Source organism: Monodelphis domestica, chromosome 1, assembly GCF_027887165.1.
Source record: "Monodelphis domestica isolate mMonDom1 chromosome 1, mMonDom1.pri, whole genome shotgun sequence".
In the NCBI taxonomy this organism is placed as follows: Eukaryota; Metazoa; Chordata; class Mammalia; order Didelphimorphia; family Didelphidae; genus Monodelphis; species Monodelphis domestica.
This window is the reverse complement of record NC_077227.1, coordinates 599,538,158-599,556,496: the sequence shown is the minus strand read 5'-3', so window position 1 is coordinate 599,556,496 and position 18,339 is coordinate 599,538,158. Positions and strand designations below refer to the sequence as shown.

Below are 18,339 nucleotides of genomic sequence, written 5' to 3'. Positions count from 1 at the left end.
AACCCTCAACTTTGAGCAAGATTTTCTATTGGCCTTCGTACTAACAGCACTAAAAGTATGAAGCATGAACCAGCTACAATATTAGATTCAACTAATTTTCTCTAAGAGGGTTTTTTCTCGAGTCTTCAAATCCAGAAGTTCTCTACTCACCAAGATGATGAGTCGTACCAGTTGAGTGTAGGTACGTTCCCCACCCTTTCGGGTAATGATATCCCACTTCTCTGGGGTGCAGACAATGATCTGAGTGGCATTGATTTCCTCCTTGCACAGTTGGTGATCACCTGTCAGCTCTGCCACATTAATACCATATGTTGCAAGGCGCTGAAGAATTAAGAATCAAGAGACATCTCAGGGAGGGAAATTCACAGGTGGTCTTATGCTACATACTTTATGACTCAAGGCAAATCTTGTTTCAGGATACAGGATATCTCCCTTAAACAATCCATTGACTAAGCTGATCACCTCCAAATTTTTGGCCCAGACCTGTATGGGTTCTCCTCATGTAGAAACTCCCTCCACCAATACAAATTAGTAACTCAAGGTTAAGTAAGATGCCAACATGGTCAGAGAGCTAGTATATAGGATGTGAATTCAATTTTCCTGATGCTATCCACTACCTCAGATTGTTAAATCTGTGTCCACATATGGCAAGCGAAGGTAGGACTTTTGGAAACATGACACATGTCAACCAAAAGGAGAAAAGAAAATGGAGTACTTGTAAACAACTTAGATAACACTTATTTCGTTGCCACATGCATATAAGCATTTAAGAAATACTGTGCTGACGAGAATATATCAACTAGTAAAGAAAAAAGAACAGAAAAGATAGAAAAAACTTGGACAAAAGACAGGCACAAAGCAATTTTTACTGCTAACATCTAAAAATTTCCAAAGTGAGGATACATATCACAGAACACTGAACCTGTGATGAACATGTAAAACCACAAACAGAAATCAAAAGGTTCAAAACTAATCTCCATCAGACTTGCTTCTTCTATCCATTCCAAAGACTTTGAAATAAGGTTAACAACACCAAGTCACACCTCATTACTATTAATAAAAGAATTAGAGGGTCACTGAAGGTATAAAATTTACAATTAAGTCTTAGCAATAATAGTTTTGGGAGACTCTAGAGCAGTTAACTTCTTATTGTAGCCCTTACCTTTCCAAAGTTGCCCACCATCTCCTGTACCAGAGAACGCATAGGAGCAATATAGATGATCTTGAAATCATCCACATTAATGGTACCATCCATGTTAATATGCTTCCCAATCTCCCGGAGCATACACATCAGTGCCACATTAGTCTTGCCAGCACCCTAGGACAAACAACAAAAAATATGAGGTGAAGTAAGAAAGCAAAGAAGGCTAAATTAAATTCATTTTTTTATTTCTCATTTCTCATCCTAGTCTCAAACAAACATATGAAGTTAAGTTACTCTGTCTTTACAAATCCAATATTCATTTGATTCATAATACCCCCATTAATAAAATAGATACATCTCAAGCAAAATGTAGAGCTGATTTCAAAAGGAAAAGTTAAGAATCACATTTCATATTTCATACCGTGGGAGCACACAGCAAAAGATTGTCATCAGTCTCCAAAGCAGCATAGTGGAGTTTGCTTTGTATTCGATTGAGTGTTTTAAAGCCCTCGAATCCAGCCTGAGCATATTTTGGTAGCTTCTCCACTGGCAGCAATTGCTAAAAAGACAAAACAGCATACAGATCCTATTGACAAAGTCTGGAATACTTGGTGGTTCTATCTCACTAAAGAGAATCTAACTGCAGAATATTAGAATTTCCTAGAACCACTGACTTCTGGAAAGATGACAATAATTTGTTGAAATAGGCAAATAAAGAAATATTATATTTAATATTTTAATTTCAAATGTCTTCATCACATAAAATGAATGCGCCCAAGCAAGAAAAATGCGGTGTCACTATGGATAGGTCCTAACAGTGCCTTCAACTCAGAATCTATTGATGTGAACCCAGGTCACAAGACAGAGTCAGAGGGAGCAAGCTATGTGATGTAGTAGATAGAGCACCAGGCCTGGAGTCAAAACTGGCTTCAGACAGTTCCTAACTGTGACCGAAGGCAAGTCACTTAACCCCCACTGCCTAGCCTAATGATGTCGAACCTATGGCACAGGTGACAAAGATGGCACATAAAGCACACACACTTGCCACCGCCCCCCCCCCCCCCCCAATTTCGTTACTAGAAAGGCAGAGGGACCCAGGCTGAGCTGCTCCCTTCCCCCTCTCTACTTGAGGATATTCCTCACTTCACCTACCCCTCTGCCCAGCAGCTCAATGGGAATACTTCTTCCCTCCCTGTCTAGGGTAAGGTGGACAGTTCATAGGCAGCAGAAAGGGAGGAGAGATCGAAGCATTTGGACCATTCCCCTCCCCATCTCTATATTTGCTGAGGACATTCCTCACTTCATCCACCCCTCTGCCCAGCAGCCCAATGGGAGTGCTTTCTCCCTCCCCTGTGTGGGGTAAGGTGGCAGGGGGAGTTCATAACATTTGGTCTTGGGGGTGGGCACAGCCTCTAAAAGGTTCACCATCACTGGCCTAGCCCTTGCTGCTCTTCTGACTTAGAAGTGATGCTAAGACAGAAAGTAAGGTTTAAAAAAAGAAAAACAAAGCAAAAATCAAAACAAAACAAAAAAAGGCAGGTTCAATTTTCAATTCTGGGACAAAACCAAATGCCCAGATCTCATAAAGGGACCAAATAGTCAAAGTGAAAAATAAATGTGAGGTAAGACCAAAGTAATAGATTATCAACAACAACAACAAAAAAACACACCTCTTCAGAACCAAAGGGTTTGGGCTTCAGAGCAGGCACATGTACTTCTTCATAGCCCTTGCGCTGGCGGCGGAAGGATCCATCAGGAAGTTGACAGCGTTTATTGGCCATGAAATGGCTCCCCTGGGTGAAGACCAGATCTTCCAAGTCTAGAACCTGCCTTGGGGCTAGGACCTAAGAAAATCAAAGAAAGCACCACTCAACAGAAAGCTTCTTTTCCCCTCTTAAATTTCAATACTTGCATTGTCTCAGCAGATTGAAATAGCCTTGCTCTCCTACCTCACCACCCTGATCTAGATCCATGGTTTCCAGATCTGTGTCCATTCTGGACTGCCGTACACGTTCTCTTCTTGACCGCTCCTCCTAGAACAGGAAAAAGGCAAACATCATTTACAAATGTAGGCTTAAATTCATTATAATGCACCTACATAAATGAAATTTAGCTTGGAAAGGGTCAATCCTAACAATCCAAAACAGAAAGTTACTGGTTTCAGACACTTGACACAGCATGCCCACAAAATATCAGAATCTGCTGACAGCCTCAAGCCAGCATGGCAGTCTGGAGTAAAAGGCAATGCTGTGGCAGTAAAGCACTTAGGGTCTTTTGCCTATGGTCTATTTAAACTTAATGGTTCTGATCTGAACCCACTGACAGCCTCTGAAGCGCCCAAGAATAAAATTCTACTCCATATTTCAGCTCTTTAGGAACAATTTTGTGAGCTAATATTTAAATTTTTCTTTCTTTCAAAGACAATTACCTAACTCAGAAAGTAGATGAAAAATTTCAGCCCAAGTCTTACCCGGATAAGATCCTCCTTCTCAGTTTCATGGAGCTGGTAGAGGAATTTAGAGAGCTCTGGATCGGATTCCATCTTTCCCATGATCCTCTCCTTTTCAGCTTCACTCTGTGCACTTGCCAGCAAAGTACAATATAAAACTACAAAACAGAAAAGAAAAAAATGAGACATGAGTGAGAGGGGCAGAAAAGGAAAAGCAGGATAATGGGGAAACCAAGTTACCATGTTACAGGAACCACAACTAAGAAAACAATCTCAAACATACATACAAAACAAAGAGACAAAACTCTCTGTATACTCACTCATCATCCTATGTTGCCTCAGCACTTTAATAAAATCGAATGTGTTGAAACCCAGGAGCAGGACCAGCTGATTCTCACACTCTCGATCATCACTGGCTGTCTACATAGACACAAGATATGATTAGAATCACTACAGCAGCTTGCTTTGTACCACTTTACTTCCTATAAAGTCAAATACTTGAGTATAAAATCTGATTGAGTGGGTAGCAACTTGTCTAAAGGAATGATATTATCTTTAAATTAACTCCAACATAGATACCTTCAGGATCTCTAGCACTTCATCTGCCTTCTTCTGAGATACAATGGCATCATCATAGAAACGGCTAAGTTGTCGCTGTAGCCAAAAGGCATCAATGTCCCTTGGATGCAAATCCTTTTTCTTGGAGCTCATCAACTCACCAGAGGCTACAAGCTATAAAAATAACTCTGATCATTAAATGGACACTCCTTAGTAAGTCCTAACTACATAAGTATGTTAGGAAACATAGAATAGTTTACCTATTAGATCTATGGAGAAGGAAAGAATTCATGAACAAATGAGATAGAGATCATTATGAGATGTCAAATGAATTATTTTAACTATATTAAACTTAAGTTTTTGTACAAACAAAACCAACATAACAAAGATTAGAAAGGAAATAAACTGAGAAAAAATTCTTAAAACAAATTTCTTTGATAAAGGTCTCATTTCTCAGATCTATTGAGAACTAAGTCAAATTTGTAAGAATACCAGCCATTATCCCCTTGACAAATGGTCAAAGGATATAAACAAGCAGTTTTCAGATGAAGAAATCAAAGTTATCAATATTCATATAAAAAATGCTCTAAATCACTCTTGAATAGAGAAATGCAAACCAAAACAACTTTGAGGTACCACCTCACACCTATCAGACTGGCCAATAAGATAGTAAAGGTTTTAAGTGATAAATGTTGGAGGGGATGTGGCAAAATTGGGACATAAATTCATCGTTCATGAGGTTGTAAACTGATCCAGCCATTCTGGAGGACAATTTGGAACTACGTCCAAAGGGCTGTAAAATTGTACATAATCTTTTATCCAATAATATCACTGCTAGGTCTATAACCCAAAGAGATCAAAAAAGGGGAAAGTACCTACTTCTACAAAAATATTGTAGATGCTCTTTTGATAGTGGCAAAGAATTGGAAATTAAGGGGATGTCCAAGAATTGGGAAATGGCTGAACAAATTGTGGTACATATTGGTGATGGAATACTATTATGCTGTAAGAAATGACGAACAGGATAATTTCAGAAAGAGCTGGAAAGACCTATATGAACTGATGCAGAGTGAAATAAGCAGAACCAGAACACTGTACACAGCAACAGCAATACTATGGGATGATCAACTGTGAAAGACTTAGCTGGTCTCAGGAATATAACGATCAATTAAATGACAAAGAAAAAAATTGTTGGAGTTGGAATGCAGATCAAAGCATACTATTTTCCACTTTAGTTTGTGTTTTTATTTTGAGGTTTTGGTTTAATAGGAGTATTCTCTTACTGATTTTACACACACACACACACACACACACACACACACACACACACACACACACAGATAAAATTGCTTGCCATCATCAGGTAAGGGGAAGGGAAGGAGACAACTTGGATCTTACAACTTCAGAAAACATTATGTGGAAAATTATTACATATAATTGATAAAATATCTTTTTTTAAAAAAAGGTCCTATGTCTCCTGTGCTTGAAATCAAGTGACATTCCCAACCACAAAAACCAACTTTTTACCTTTTAAAAACAGTTACGTAATTTTCCTGATTTGTTTTCTGAAGTAAGATTTCATCAATCTCAGGATCTAAGCCAGTGAAAGTGAACCTTTTAGAGACAGTGCCATGCCCCACCCTCCTTACTCCAGACAGGGGAGGGAGAAAAGGAGGGGAGTGGCCTGAGTGCTCCACTCAAGAGATGGAGTAAGAGCTTCCATTGGGCTACTGGGCAGAGGGGCCAGGAGATGTGGTAGAGAGGGGGAAGGGAGCAACTCTACTCAAATCCCTCTGCCTTTCTAGTAACTAATTCTGGTGAGTGAGGGCACACGTGCCCAGAGAGGTCTCTGCATGCCATCTTTGGCATATGTGCCATGTGTTCACTAACATGGCTCTAGTTAATTGTAGATTTGTTTTGTTCTGAAAATTTACGAGAATCAAGAGATTAGTTGCTCACCTTTGGGTTCCATGTCAAAGGGTATATTTCATTACAAAGTATATTTCCATCACCCGGGGAGTGAAAACAGTATGCTACACCAAGAAATAATCTGATCATCAATCCCACTCTAGATTGTGAAAAGGACAGAAAGGCTGTACTTACATTGGCTGAGAGGGTGCAACGCACAACGGCCTCATCCCCTTCCATATCATCATCAGATGCTTCTTCTCGCACCTCCCCATACACATCTTCATCACCTTCCTATGGGACATATTTAATGAGTCAGAGTAGTACTTGGCAGTTCTATAAAATAATATCAGTCCCAATTAGATTCTTATTGCAGAATCCTTAGGATTAAACAGCTTCCTGAAAAGTAGATTCCACTACATCTTCCAAGACTTTTAATGAACAGACCAACAAAATTATATTAAGCATGGAAGACAATGTCATATTTATTCATAGATCTGATTTTCCACCTCTTTTTTACTCCTCACCAGCAACATAACCCACTGGGTATCATTCCTCAATGGAATAATAAAGCCAATAGAGTTAAAGTCCAAGCCTGGGTTTCCAGTATTAAAATTTTGGACTACTGAAGCTTTTTAGAACAAACAGACAATAAGATAAAAGTCATATACTTTGAAGAGCAAAGAAATCAGTGGTAGCAATGTATACTAGTAGAATCCAATGGCATTCCTCTGGCCTAATTAATGAGAATCATAAAACTTTAAAGCTGAGAGGGACACTAGAGATGATCTCCTTCAGTGCCTTCATTGTATGATTAAGGAAACCAAAGCCAAGAGAAGTTTTAAGTTGCTGCCTCACATGTTTTGTTGGAGGCTGGACTCCAGACTCATGCTTCTTGTACTATATTATTTTGCTCCTAATTTCATGACATGAGGTGCCACATCAAGGAGAGGTATGAAAGTCAAGAACAGTACTGGTTTAGAATAAAAGTTTACTTATAAAATATTATAAAGGAGAAGGGAAGATTTTAAGTAGTACTATCTCACAAAACAAAACAAAAAGCAGGGAAGACAAAAACAAAGCTGTATAAAGCTTGAAGTGAGAGATCAATCCTTACAGGTTTAATATATGAAACTGGAAAGGGCAACACATTAATATGAAGCCCAACTGGTGAAATAAGTGAAACTGGCACTAAAGATTAAGTAAGTAGTGAAGAGTCACTTGCTATGACCAAAGAAGTAGAGGAAAAATTACTTAAGCAGGAGGCAATATAGGGATGAATTTTCAAATATCTCAAAGTAAAGATGATTCCAAAAGAATCGCATACAGTTATGAAAAGTATTAGCCTCCAACCCCACCTCAGCAACTATTCAATACGCATCCACCTTCTTATTGCTGTGAAATCTTTCAGAAATGTTCTTTATACACACTAAGGTTAAACTTCATGAAACAAAGGAACCACCAAGTTTTTATAAAGGATTTTTTAAAGTAGATGGCATTCTCAGTCACACAACTGATTCAAAGGTATAGAGAATAAAGAATATCACTGTTATTGTTTATTACCCAAAAAGCACTAGATTGGGGAGAGCAAATACAGCCCTTAAAACCTCCAATGCAATACTTCTGATGTCTATAGTACAGAAATACCTTTTTTCAAAGAGCCTGAATATCAACACCAAGCAAAGTATTACAGAGGCAGACATGCTTAACAAGGGTATAAATGAGTGTCATTTTTCACATTTTCTGTGCTATGTACAAAAAAGAGGATTCTCTGTAAATGATTAGTAGCATAATATCCTTTTTTTGCAAATAACAATGTTATCTGAACTGAGTGCTAGAACAGTATACATACTTCTTTAATGAAATCCGTCACTTAAAAGACACTGGTTTATGGCAAAGTTGGGACATTAATGCATTGCTGGTGGAGTTGTGAACTGATCCAACCATTCTGGAAGGCAACTTGGAACTATGCCCAAAGGGCACTAAAAGACTGTCTGCCCTTTGGTCCAGCCATAGCACTGCTGGGTTTGTACCCCAAAGAGATAATAAGGAAAAAGACCTGTACAAGAATATTCATAGCTGCACTCTTTGTGGTGGCCAAAAATTGGAAAATGAGGGGATGCCCTCCGAACGGGGAATGGTTGAACAAATTGTGGTATATGCTTGTGATGGAATACTATTGTGCCCAAAGGAATAATGAACTGGAGGAATTCCATGTGAACTGGAACTAACTCCAAGAAATGATGCAGAGTGAAAGGAGCAGAACGAGGAGAACATTGTACACAGAGACTGATACATATAATGGATTTCTCTACTAGTAGTAATGCAATGATCCAAAACAATTCAGAGGGATTTATGAGGAAGAACGCTATCCACATTCAGAGGAAGAACTGTGGGAGTAGAAACAGAAGAAAAACAACCGCTTGATCCTATAGGTCAATGGAAATGATTGGGGATATAGACTCTAAATGATCACCCTGGTGCAAATATTAATACTATGGAAATAGATCTCGATCAAGGACACAGGATGAGTATTAACAAGGAACAATGAGATGTACAGGAGGAAAATTAGTCAGACAATGGCATAGTGCTTCAGTGATTCCAAGTCCCTCCATGCCACAAATTTCCTTCTTTTTAACAGCAATATTCTCCTGACAATGCTTATGGCTATACATCATGAATCATGATCTCAAGACTGCAAACAGCAGGTGAACTAAAGGGCAATGGTGAATTACACAATAAATGTGAATACAGGCTGCAAGATATTACTGAGGCAACATGTATTAAGCACCTACTAAGGGTTTAAATTTTGATAAGCATTGGATATACAGAAAAAAAAAAAGGTCAAAAAACAGTCCTTGATCTCATGAAGCTCACAATCTAATGGGGGAGACAACATGCAAACTGCTGTGTATAAACAATTTACATGGAGGATAAATTAGAGGTAATCAACAGAAGGAAGGTATTGGCATTAAGGGAGATCCAAAATCTTCCTGCAGAAGAAACTTGGAAACATGGAAAGAGTCAGATTATGAAGAGCTGAATGTTGAACAGAAAATTCTATAACAAATTTTGGAGGGAATAGGGAACCAATGTAGTTTGCTAAATTGCGCAGCATGACATGGTTAGACTGGCACTCTGGGAGATCAGTTTGAGAGATAAATGGAGTATGAACTGGAGTGGGAAGACTATAGTCAGACACGAACCAGAAGGTTGCTACATAAATCCAGACATGAGGTGATAATGGCCTGCACTAGGATGGTGGCAGTGTCAGAGGAAAGAAGGAGGTGTATATGAAAAATGTTAAGGTAAAATTGATAGGGCTTGGCAAAAATTGGTATAAGGAATGAGAATGCGAAGAATCAAGGCTGACACCTAGGCTGTCTGGGAGGATAATGGCATTCCCCACAGTAATAGGATAGGAAAGGAAAGCATGGGGGATGGGAGTGGGGAAAGGAGAAAACGAAGAAGAAGACAATTATTTCAGTTTTACACATTTTTACTTTAAGTTAAGGTACTCATGGGACATTCAGTTCATGATGTCCAAGAGGCAGTTGGAGATGTGAGTCTAGAAGTCAAGAGAGAGGCTAGGTTTGGATGTCAAGTGAATCTGAGAATCACTTGCATAGCAATGATAACTGAATCCATGGGAACACTTAAGATCATCAAGCAAAATGGAACAGGGGGGAAAAAGAACTCAGGACTAAGCTTTGGGGTGCACCCATAATTTGGATGAAGATCTAGAAAAAGAGATTTGAGAAGGAGTAGTCAACAGGTAACAGTATCACAGAAAAGAAATGGGTGATCAATCGGGTCCAAGGTTGCAGACAAGACAAGAAAGATGAGAATTGAGAAAAAGTCAAAGAATTTGGCAAATAAAGAGATCATTGGTAACTTTAGAGAAATTTCAGTTGAATGATGAGGCTGGAAGTCAGACTGTGAAGAGTTAAGAGGATGGAAGGAAAAAAGTGGAGACATCTAATAATAGACAGACTTCTCAAGGAGATAACACAAAAGGCAAATTTGAGGTTGAGTACTTAGATGTGCTGGGTGGATCAAGTGAGGTTTTTTTTTTTTAAGATAATAGAAGAGATAGGCATGGTTGGAGGCAGTTAAGGAAGGGACATGAAAATTTAAAGAGAATTTCACAGTAGGAGATTCCCTTAAAATTAAAGTTAGTCATAACAACAAGAATAATAGCAATAGTAATAATAATAATAGGATTTATAAAGCACTTTAAGCTTTGCAAAGCAAATTACAAATATTATCTCACTTTATCCTTACAACACTGGGAACTAGATACTAATATTATCCCTGTTTTGCAGATGAGAAAACTGAAGTTAAGAGATTTTTTCAAGGTGAAACAGTAACTAAATAGCTGAGGTTTGATGTCTTCCTGCCTCCAGGTCTAGATCTCTAGATACTGTGCCATCTAATCACCTCATTAGGCCATCCTATCAAAGAAAGTGTGGAATTATTAGTTTCATAGCTTATCACTTACCTCTTCATCTGACTCAAATTGTACATTCACACCATATGTCTCATCAATATTATCATCTATAAAGGAAAATTAAAGAATTTAGAATAAGTGATTAAGGAAAGACAAAGGAGTTGAGGTAATAAATCTCTGCCTTCCCCACGATCCCAAATTATCTTTGGAAATTCTCTAACAAAGGTTGAGAATTCACCAGTATATCATGTCATGGTAAATGCTTCAACCTTAAAGAAACCAGAAGGAAAAGTCACCAATCTTCAAGACCAGCATCATACAACATTAGAATTGTGTTTTGTTTTGTTTTTTAACAATTTGCATTTACATACCAATTTAAAATGTCTAAAACACCTTACATATAGATATTGTAGATAAAGAAATTGTTGCTACAAGAAGTTAGATGACTTACTTTTACTAGGTGGTGAAGGTGAAATTGAACCCAGAGCTCATCTAACTCCTTCCCTATGCTCCTTCTATTATATTGTATTACCTCATTAAGGGTTTAAAGCAGGGATTAAAAAAAACAACAACAACCTTACCTTCTGTCTTAGAATCACTATGTATTGATTCTAAGGTAGAAGAGTGATACGAGTTCAGCAATGAGGGTTAAATGACTTCCCCAGGGTCACATGGCTAGCAAGTGTCTGAGGCCAAATTTGAACTCAGGTCTTCCTGACTCTAGGCCTGGTTCTGTATCTACTGAACCACCACCTAACTGCCTCCTAAAACAGGAATTCTTAACCTGCCATCCAATAACTTGCTTTCTCCCAAAGGGGTGCATGACACCAGAAGGACTAAAAACTGCTAGTTTAAAAAGCCATAAAAGGTTAACTAGTCTTACCCAAAACCTGAGTAAAAACATTTTCTGCAACACACTCAACTAGAAGTTACTCTACCTTTGCCTGAATGAAGAGGAATTTATGACCTTTCAGGGCAGTCATTCTAGTTTTAGTTAGTACCAATTCCAAATTAGAAAATGTTTTTCTTATATTCAGATGACGTCTGCCTCTGTAGTTCACCTGGTGTTCCTCGTTCTGCCCTCTTTAACATAACAGTATTCCAAATATTTGAAGGCAGCTAACACATTCCAAGCCTTAATTTAACTCAAGGTTTAATTTAACAATTAAAATTAACCTTCTTTTATGTCAGTCAGATAAAAGCCATCCAGTCAAGTTGCTGTTTTCCTAATTAGCTGGACTTAATCACATTAAAATTTCTGGGATAATAAACAAATCAATGATTTGTAACAAAGAAGAATCACAAGAAGAAACAGACCAAAGAACCTTTACTGGTAGGTTCTAGGAAAATATTTGAACTCATGAATGTAGCTACCAGGGATCAGCAAGCAAATCAACCAACAAGACTAAAACATAAGTTATGAAAAGTTAGGTTACCCATGTTCTGGATTTCCTTGTCTCCACCATAATCTGTGATCTTTTTGCCCAAATTCACCAATACATGGTATCGGGTATCATCTGTCTGGCCCAGAAGAAGATCAATCTCCTTTCTTCTTTCTTTGTCACGTAATTTCTCATTTTTCAAGACAGCTAAGACCTCATCTGCTGCACCACAAAGGATATCCCGTGGCTGATGGAGGAAAAAGAAACATATTTTAGAGTCTTGATATTTAAACTAGTCATCAAGCCATGAGAAATTTTAACTTTTCTAATGTTATTGTTGAGTTGTCAGTCATGTCTGACTCTTATGTGATCCTATTTGGGGTATTATTGGTAAAGATATTGGAGTGGCTTGCCATTTTCTTCTCAAAGTCATTTTATAGATGAGGAAATTGAGGCAAGCAGGGTAAGTGACTTGCCTAGGATCACACAGCTAGTAAATGTCTGAAGTTGGATTTGAATTCAGGTATTCCTGACTTCAGGCCTAGCATTCTATCTACCATACCATCTGGCTGGCCCAAACAAGCAATCTATAGCCCATCAAAACCATTATCACCATTAAACTACCCTTTATATGCTATAAAGCAGTTGTGATTCTTTTGGTTAAAGATACACACTTCAAAATCACACAAATGTGACTGCTCCTGTTTTAAAGGAAAGTACAAACTGCTTTAGAAGGGAAAAGTTAAGTGTCTTGGCAAGTTGGACCCAAGTTTCCCCATATCAATTTACCTAGGAGATTAAGTATTCTTAGTGCCCAGAAAATTCCAAAACACTTATTACCAATTACTTTATCACTTGCTTCAATGGATTATCTTAGACATATGAGGGTCCTCAACCAAAATAGTTAATTTGGGGCAGTTTGATGTGGAAGAGTCATAAAAGAAACAGAGAATTTGAGATACCTTAAGATATTCTCATCAAAAACATGGTATCTTCTCTCAGCTGCTTTGCCCAAAAACTTACCTGATCCCCCAGTGCCGCCTGGATGAAGCTGAGCAGCACCTCATAGGTCTCTCGGGTCTCCTTGGTTTTGGGTTTATAGATGATACCCACCATCTCATCAATGCCTTCTGAGAGCAGTGTATAGCCTTTCATCTTATTGATGTCATGCCTGTCCTCATCACGCTTTCTTCGTCTGAGTGGAGTAAACCAAGAAAGGATGATGATCAAGACCAATTCCTACCATATCTCAGAAAATGATATGACTAATTCAAAAATACACATTTTTGTTCAGCTCCTCATCTTAGAAACAATAAATACTACAGGATCTGTCTTCCCAAAGTGAATACAATTGGTCTCATTTAATTTCAGGAACCATTCTCCTATTATAGTACTGATAGCCAAAATATTCCTATGCCAGCTTTCCACCAAGGGCTTTCAAATTTTAAGAATCTGACACTTGATTATGTATCATTTTCTGGCCCCTTTTCCCAGTGGCATTAACCAATTTTGATCACTTTTTCCTACATGTAAGGAATTTAAAATCAAAGAATTTTGAGGGCAAAAGAAAAATAAGTAAATGGTCTAGTCTTTTTAGGGTAAAGCTTGAAAATAACTGTGCTGGGAAAAAGAAGCAGTTCTACAAAACAGATATTAATGTTTTAAAAAAATTTTAATGAAGTTATTGTTTTCTGTAGGAACATTTGCTACAGAAGGGAACTGTTCTGTCTTCATTTTCAAAAAAATAATTTCATCAACAAGTATAAAGCAGCAAAGAACGAGGGATAAAGATGTAGTCTCTAATACCAGCTTTCTCATTAAGTAGCTCCCTCTCTATGAACAAGTCACAAAATCAGTTACATCTTATGAGAGGAAGATGAGCCAAGATGAAATGGAGTTTCAGGAAGTCACACAGAGTACATTTATAAATTCAGGTTATCCAATTCCAACTGGGTCCTTGCTACAGCAAGCAATCCTATTCTTCCCTAACTGGTTCTCTTATTTTACTTACAACAAACTATTACAAATATTCTGTTTTCATAAATCTCCCTTATTTGCCTCTTCTGCTCCAAACTAAAGACACCCATTATTTTACTAAGAAAAGGGAGGCCATTGGAGATAAGCACTTATTTATCTCCTTCTCAAAGTCCTCTGACATCATCCTCAACTCTCTCCTTTTCCCCACTAGTTTGACAATAAAGTGGTCCTCTTTGGCAAGGCCAACCCCTCTAGATATTTATCTGATTTTTTTTTTTGAGTCTTGATCCTTCTCAACTTGTCTGCTATGTCTGAAGTTGTTGTCCACTCTCTGTCTGTCTCTTCTATGAGTTTTCGTGACATGACTCTCTCTTGGCTTTCTTCTCATTTAATAACTGTAGTCTAAGCCCTGCTTTGGCTCATCATCCATATCATAGCCCTTAACTTTAAGGTGTGTTTTGGGCCATCTTTTCTCTTCTCTTTATATATTCAGATACAGTGCTCCTCTGAGCTTCAGTCTTGCAGTATCTAGTTTTTAAAGTAACTGTCTTGGAAATATGTCATACCTAACACATCTAAAAGTGAACTTATGATTCTCCCCAATACTTCCCAAACTTCCATTATTTCTGTCAAAGATACCACCATTCTTCCAGTCTCCTAGGTTCATGATAGATCTAATTCTGGACTACTCACTCTCTACCACTCCATAAATCCAATCAGTTGCCAAACTTTGGCATTTCTAGCTCCATAGTATCTTTTGCATTTAAGGCCTTCTCTCTACTCACTCAGCCATTACCTTAGTTTAGCAACTCTTCACTTCACCTAGATAATTGCAATAGCCTCCTCAAATCTTTAATTGCAGTCTACCCTCTATGCTGCTGGGACAGTGATTTTCCTTCAGTACAAATCTGACCAGATAACTCACCTCCTCAATCATCTCCAGTAATTCCCCAATGTTTCTGGCTTCATATACAAATACTTCTATTTAGTTTTTAAAACCCTTTCAAAGCGGCCTGAATCTACTTTTCAGCCCCATTGGTCTTTATGCCCTCTTCTGAACTCTAAGATCCAGCCAAACTGGTCTTTTTACTGTTCCTCACACAAACAATATTACATTTCCTTGTCTTGGTACCCCACTGTTGCCAAGTGAATTTTAGGAATCATTTATTATGGGTTTACTATGTGCAAAGTACTATGTAACATGCTTGAGATACAAACAGAAAAGGTAGTCCCTGTTCTTGAAGAACTCATTAAGGGACACAAGATAAACAGAAAGTTTCAGCTTCGAGTCAAACAGAAAGGTCCCATGGTCTTTTGGGTGCAGCAGCAAAGTAGATAAGTAATGTCTCCTCTCTAATATCATTCCTACCAATAAAATTATGTCAGTTTCAACTGTTAAATCATTTGACAACACCAAGAACATTCTTTTATGAGGTCTTTAGTAATTGTAGGTAAAGAACTCCTAGAAGCAGATGTCAGTAGTACCCATTATATAAAATAAAAGCTTGTTGATGATTCTATATAAAGGGGCTAGCCCATATTATCTCTAATACATCTTCTACTTCCAGCATTCTACACTTTATTCATTTGTAAACACTTATGAAATATATATGAGAGACAAAGTTTAGAAGAGAGAATCCCTAAAATCCTTTAGGGATTTCTAGTCAAGGGATTTCTAGTCAAGTATTTCAGTGCAAGACATTTGAAAACCAGCATCCCATAAAGTTGATAAAATTTCAATACTTTCAATTTCAAGGAAGAGGACAGTTTTCTATATACTCACTTGGCTCTTCTCTCCTCCTGCATCTGAGGTTTGGTCCTTTGTGCCTTATCACCCATTCTAGTGCCCTCCAGTTTTCCCACCAGTGAAAGTACCTCTCCTGTTGGCTCATCACGCCGGGTTCGGTCAATAAGAGATCGATCAGCTTGGAGGACAAGGTTGGAGTTCTGAAATAATCATAATATTAAAGGAACTAGAACAAGTGCAGGATTTGGTACAGGCAGGCTCAATTCTTGAAATTGCTCCCCTTTACCTTGATGTAAATTCTGGAGAATAACTATGCACTGACTTCACATGCACAATGGGCATAGTATTGCTTGCCTCTCTCAATGGGTGGTGAAGGGATTGGAGGGGAGATAATTTTGAACTCAAGATTTCTTAAAAAATGAATGTTAAAAATTTTCAAGAGAATGATTATGCATTTCTATGTGGGCACCTAATTAATAAGTCAGATTGATAGGGTTTTTGTTATTGAGTCTATTCATGTGCAGTTCTTTGTGACCACACTTGGGATTTTCTTAGCAAAGATACTGAAGTGGTTTGTCATTTCCTTCTCCAGTTCATTTTACAAATAAGGTAACTGAGGCAAACAGGGTTAAGTGACTTGTCCAAAGTCACACATTCTGTAAATATCTGGAGGCCAGAAGATGAGTCTTCATTTCTCTGCCACTGTGCACTTAGCTGACCCTTGTGGCTTAAGCCTGCCATTCTATTGTTGGTTTCCAAATAAGTTGGGGTTTCCCCATGCTCGTGAATACCTAAAAAGAACTCCTATAAGTTCAAAAGGTGGAATATAAAAACACAGTTTTGTCTGACGGTGGGAGACTACGTATTAATAATTATGTCCCACTTTAAGGTCTCCACTCTCCCTTCTTTTCCCTCTTCCTTCAGGATCTAGGGATGCCCCTATTGATCTCCATGTTAGGACTCTTTTAGGGGCTCCTCTCATGACTCCTTGTTATGTGGCTAACTCCAAAGCCCTCTTTCCTCGGCTTACGTTTCCTCCCCTTCCCCAAGTTCTAGAAAGATTCCTTCCCGCTCCCCAGGCCGAGCCCGGCTCGATACTCACAGCTTTGTACTCGTACTGTAGGCTCCGGGCGGTCACATCCGCCATGGCTGCACCTGCTCAAGTGCCCCAGCCAAGGCCCCACGAGTATAATCTTTTCCTCAAAGCCCAACTCTCTCCGTTACTATACTCTTCCAGCACAACGCACACACCACAGATACGCTCCAGAGGAAGCTGACCAGGAAGGAAGAAGCAGAAAGCTTCTCTCTTCCGGTTCCGGGTGAAGACACTCTACTTCAAGAATCGCGCATGTGTACAATGTTGGCCAGGGCACAGGAACCGGGAAAGGGAGGAGCCGGCTTCTTTTTTCTCGCGCGAGAATCAGGCTCGTGCCTGAAATGATGTCACTGTTGGTCGTTTGGCCTCCGCGCGGGGGTTCATAGGCCGGCTTGGTTCCTTTGTGAGGGGTCGCGGACCTGTGCTCATGTGCATTAGTATCCTTGAAGTGTCCGGGTAGACTGGAGTAAATTGCTACTCGTGCTTTCTAACACTATTTCTAATACAATGAATAATGAAATTTGTGATATCACAAAGCTCTCCTACCTTGGAAGTAAACACTTTACTCACTTTACAGATTAGCAAAACTTGAAATCACTTTTATTTTCTTGGATTATGGCTTTAGTTGTTAAGATTGATGTAAATATGTTTGAAAAGTACTTAGAAATATAAAAGATAATGATAATGGTTTCATGTGAAGTGAATATAGCTAGAACTCATTCGTGAAAAGCAGAGTCTAGGATCTTACCAGCCTTGCAAACAGGGCTGCTATATAGCATTGATCATAAAAATGATTTGATACTAATTAAAATATAGAAACATAGGTCGATGGGACAGACAAGATAAGAAAAAGATAATAAGATAGAAACCTAGAAACAAACTACTGGGAGAACTCCCTATTTGACAAGAACATCTGGGAAAACTGGAAAGCAGGTTGCTAGAAATTGGCTTTAGATGATCATTGTATGTCATATACTACAAAAAGGAAAAAGTTGATATATGACCTGAATATAAAATGTTACCCTACAAAATGAAAAATTAGAAGAAAATAAGATTTGCTACTTTTCATAACTATTACTAGGGGGAAATGATAAACAAGGAGATCCCCCAAAGTAAAATAATATCAATGGCATATTAAAAATATGTCAGAGAAGACTCAGAAACTTGTAGTGTATAGCTTCAGCATTCAGGGTTTTCCTTCTCACTTTTGAACTGGCTGCTGGAACTCGTGGTAGGGTCTGGCAGTTGTAGAAAATTAGATTTAGATGCAACTTAGAGAAAAATGGGAAATTCTTCATATATCAATCAAATATTTATTAAGCACCTAGTATGTGCCAATTGTGCTAGATTTTGGGGATACAAGTATGAAGAATGAAACAATTACTGAAATTAATGTCAGGACCCCTACTGTTTCCAGTATGATTTATTTTGGGGGTAGCCTTATCTGTTAGGGAAGTGATAATCTACTGCAGGTACTTTTGATCCCATTCCCACTTGTTAACACTTTATAGCTAATATTATTTCCCTTTGACCTGAGACCTTTCCCCTTCTGGTGATGTGTACTTATCAGATTTGTCTGTACTTACTACAAAGGTCATCAATAGAAAGTGTCCTCCATCTTGAATTAT

At 38.3% G+C, this 18,339-nt stretch overlaps 1 protein-coding gene across 1 annotated transcript in view; it reads right to left on the bottom strand.

Moving 5' to 3' along the window:
• SNRNP200 (small nuclear ribonucleoprotein U5 subunit 200) overlaps nucleotides 1-16,966 on the bottom strand; it is a 39,895-nt gene extending 22,929 nt beyond the window's left edge. The window contains exons 1-14 of the mRNA XM_001373624.3: nucleotides 16,718-16,966; nucleotides 15,652-15,815; nucleotides 12,915-13,086; nucleotides 11,946-12,138; nucleotides 10,561-10,616; nucleotides 6,255-6,353; nucleotides 4,173-4,325; nucleotides 3,914-4,013; nucleotides 3,615-3,751; nucleotides 3,094-3,177; nucleotides 2,815-2,988; nucleotides 1,566-1,703; nucleotides 1,163-1,318; nucleotides 151-321 (exon numbers count right to left, since the gene is read on the bottom strand). Of these exons, the coding sequence (XP_001373661.1) occupies nucleotides 151-321; nucleotides 1,163-1,318; nucleotides 1,566-1,703; nucleotides 2,815-2,988; nucleotides 3,094-3,177; nucleotides 3,615-3,751; nucleotides 3,914-4,013; nucleotides 4,173-4,325; nucleotides 6,255-6,353; nucleotides 10,561-10,616; nucleotides 11,946-12,138; nucleotides 12,915-13,086; nucleotides 15,652-15,815; nucleotides 16,718-16,762 (1,842 nt within the window). The 5' untranslated portion in view covers nucleotides 16,763-16,966. The remainder of the gene's footprint in view (nucleotides 1-150; nucleotides 322-1,162; nucleotides 1,319-1,565; nucleotides 1,704-2,814; nucleotides 2,989-3,093; nucleotides 3,178-3,614; nucleotides 3,752-3,913; nucleotides 4,014-4,172; nucleotides 4,326-6,254; nucleotides 6,354-10,560; nucleotides 10,617-11,945; nucleotides 12,139-12,914; nucleotides 13,087-15,651; nucleotides 15,816-16,717) is intronic.
• Between the last annotated feature and the right edge of the window lie 1,373 nt (nucleotides 16,967-18,339).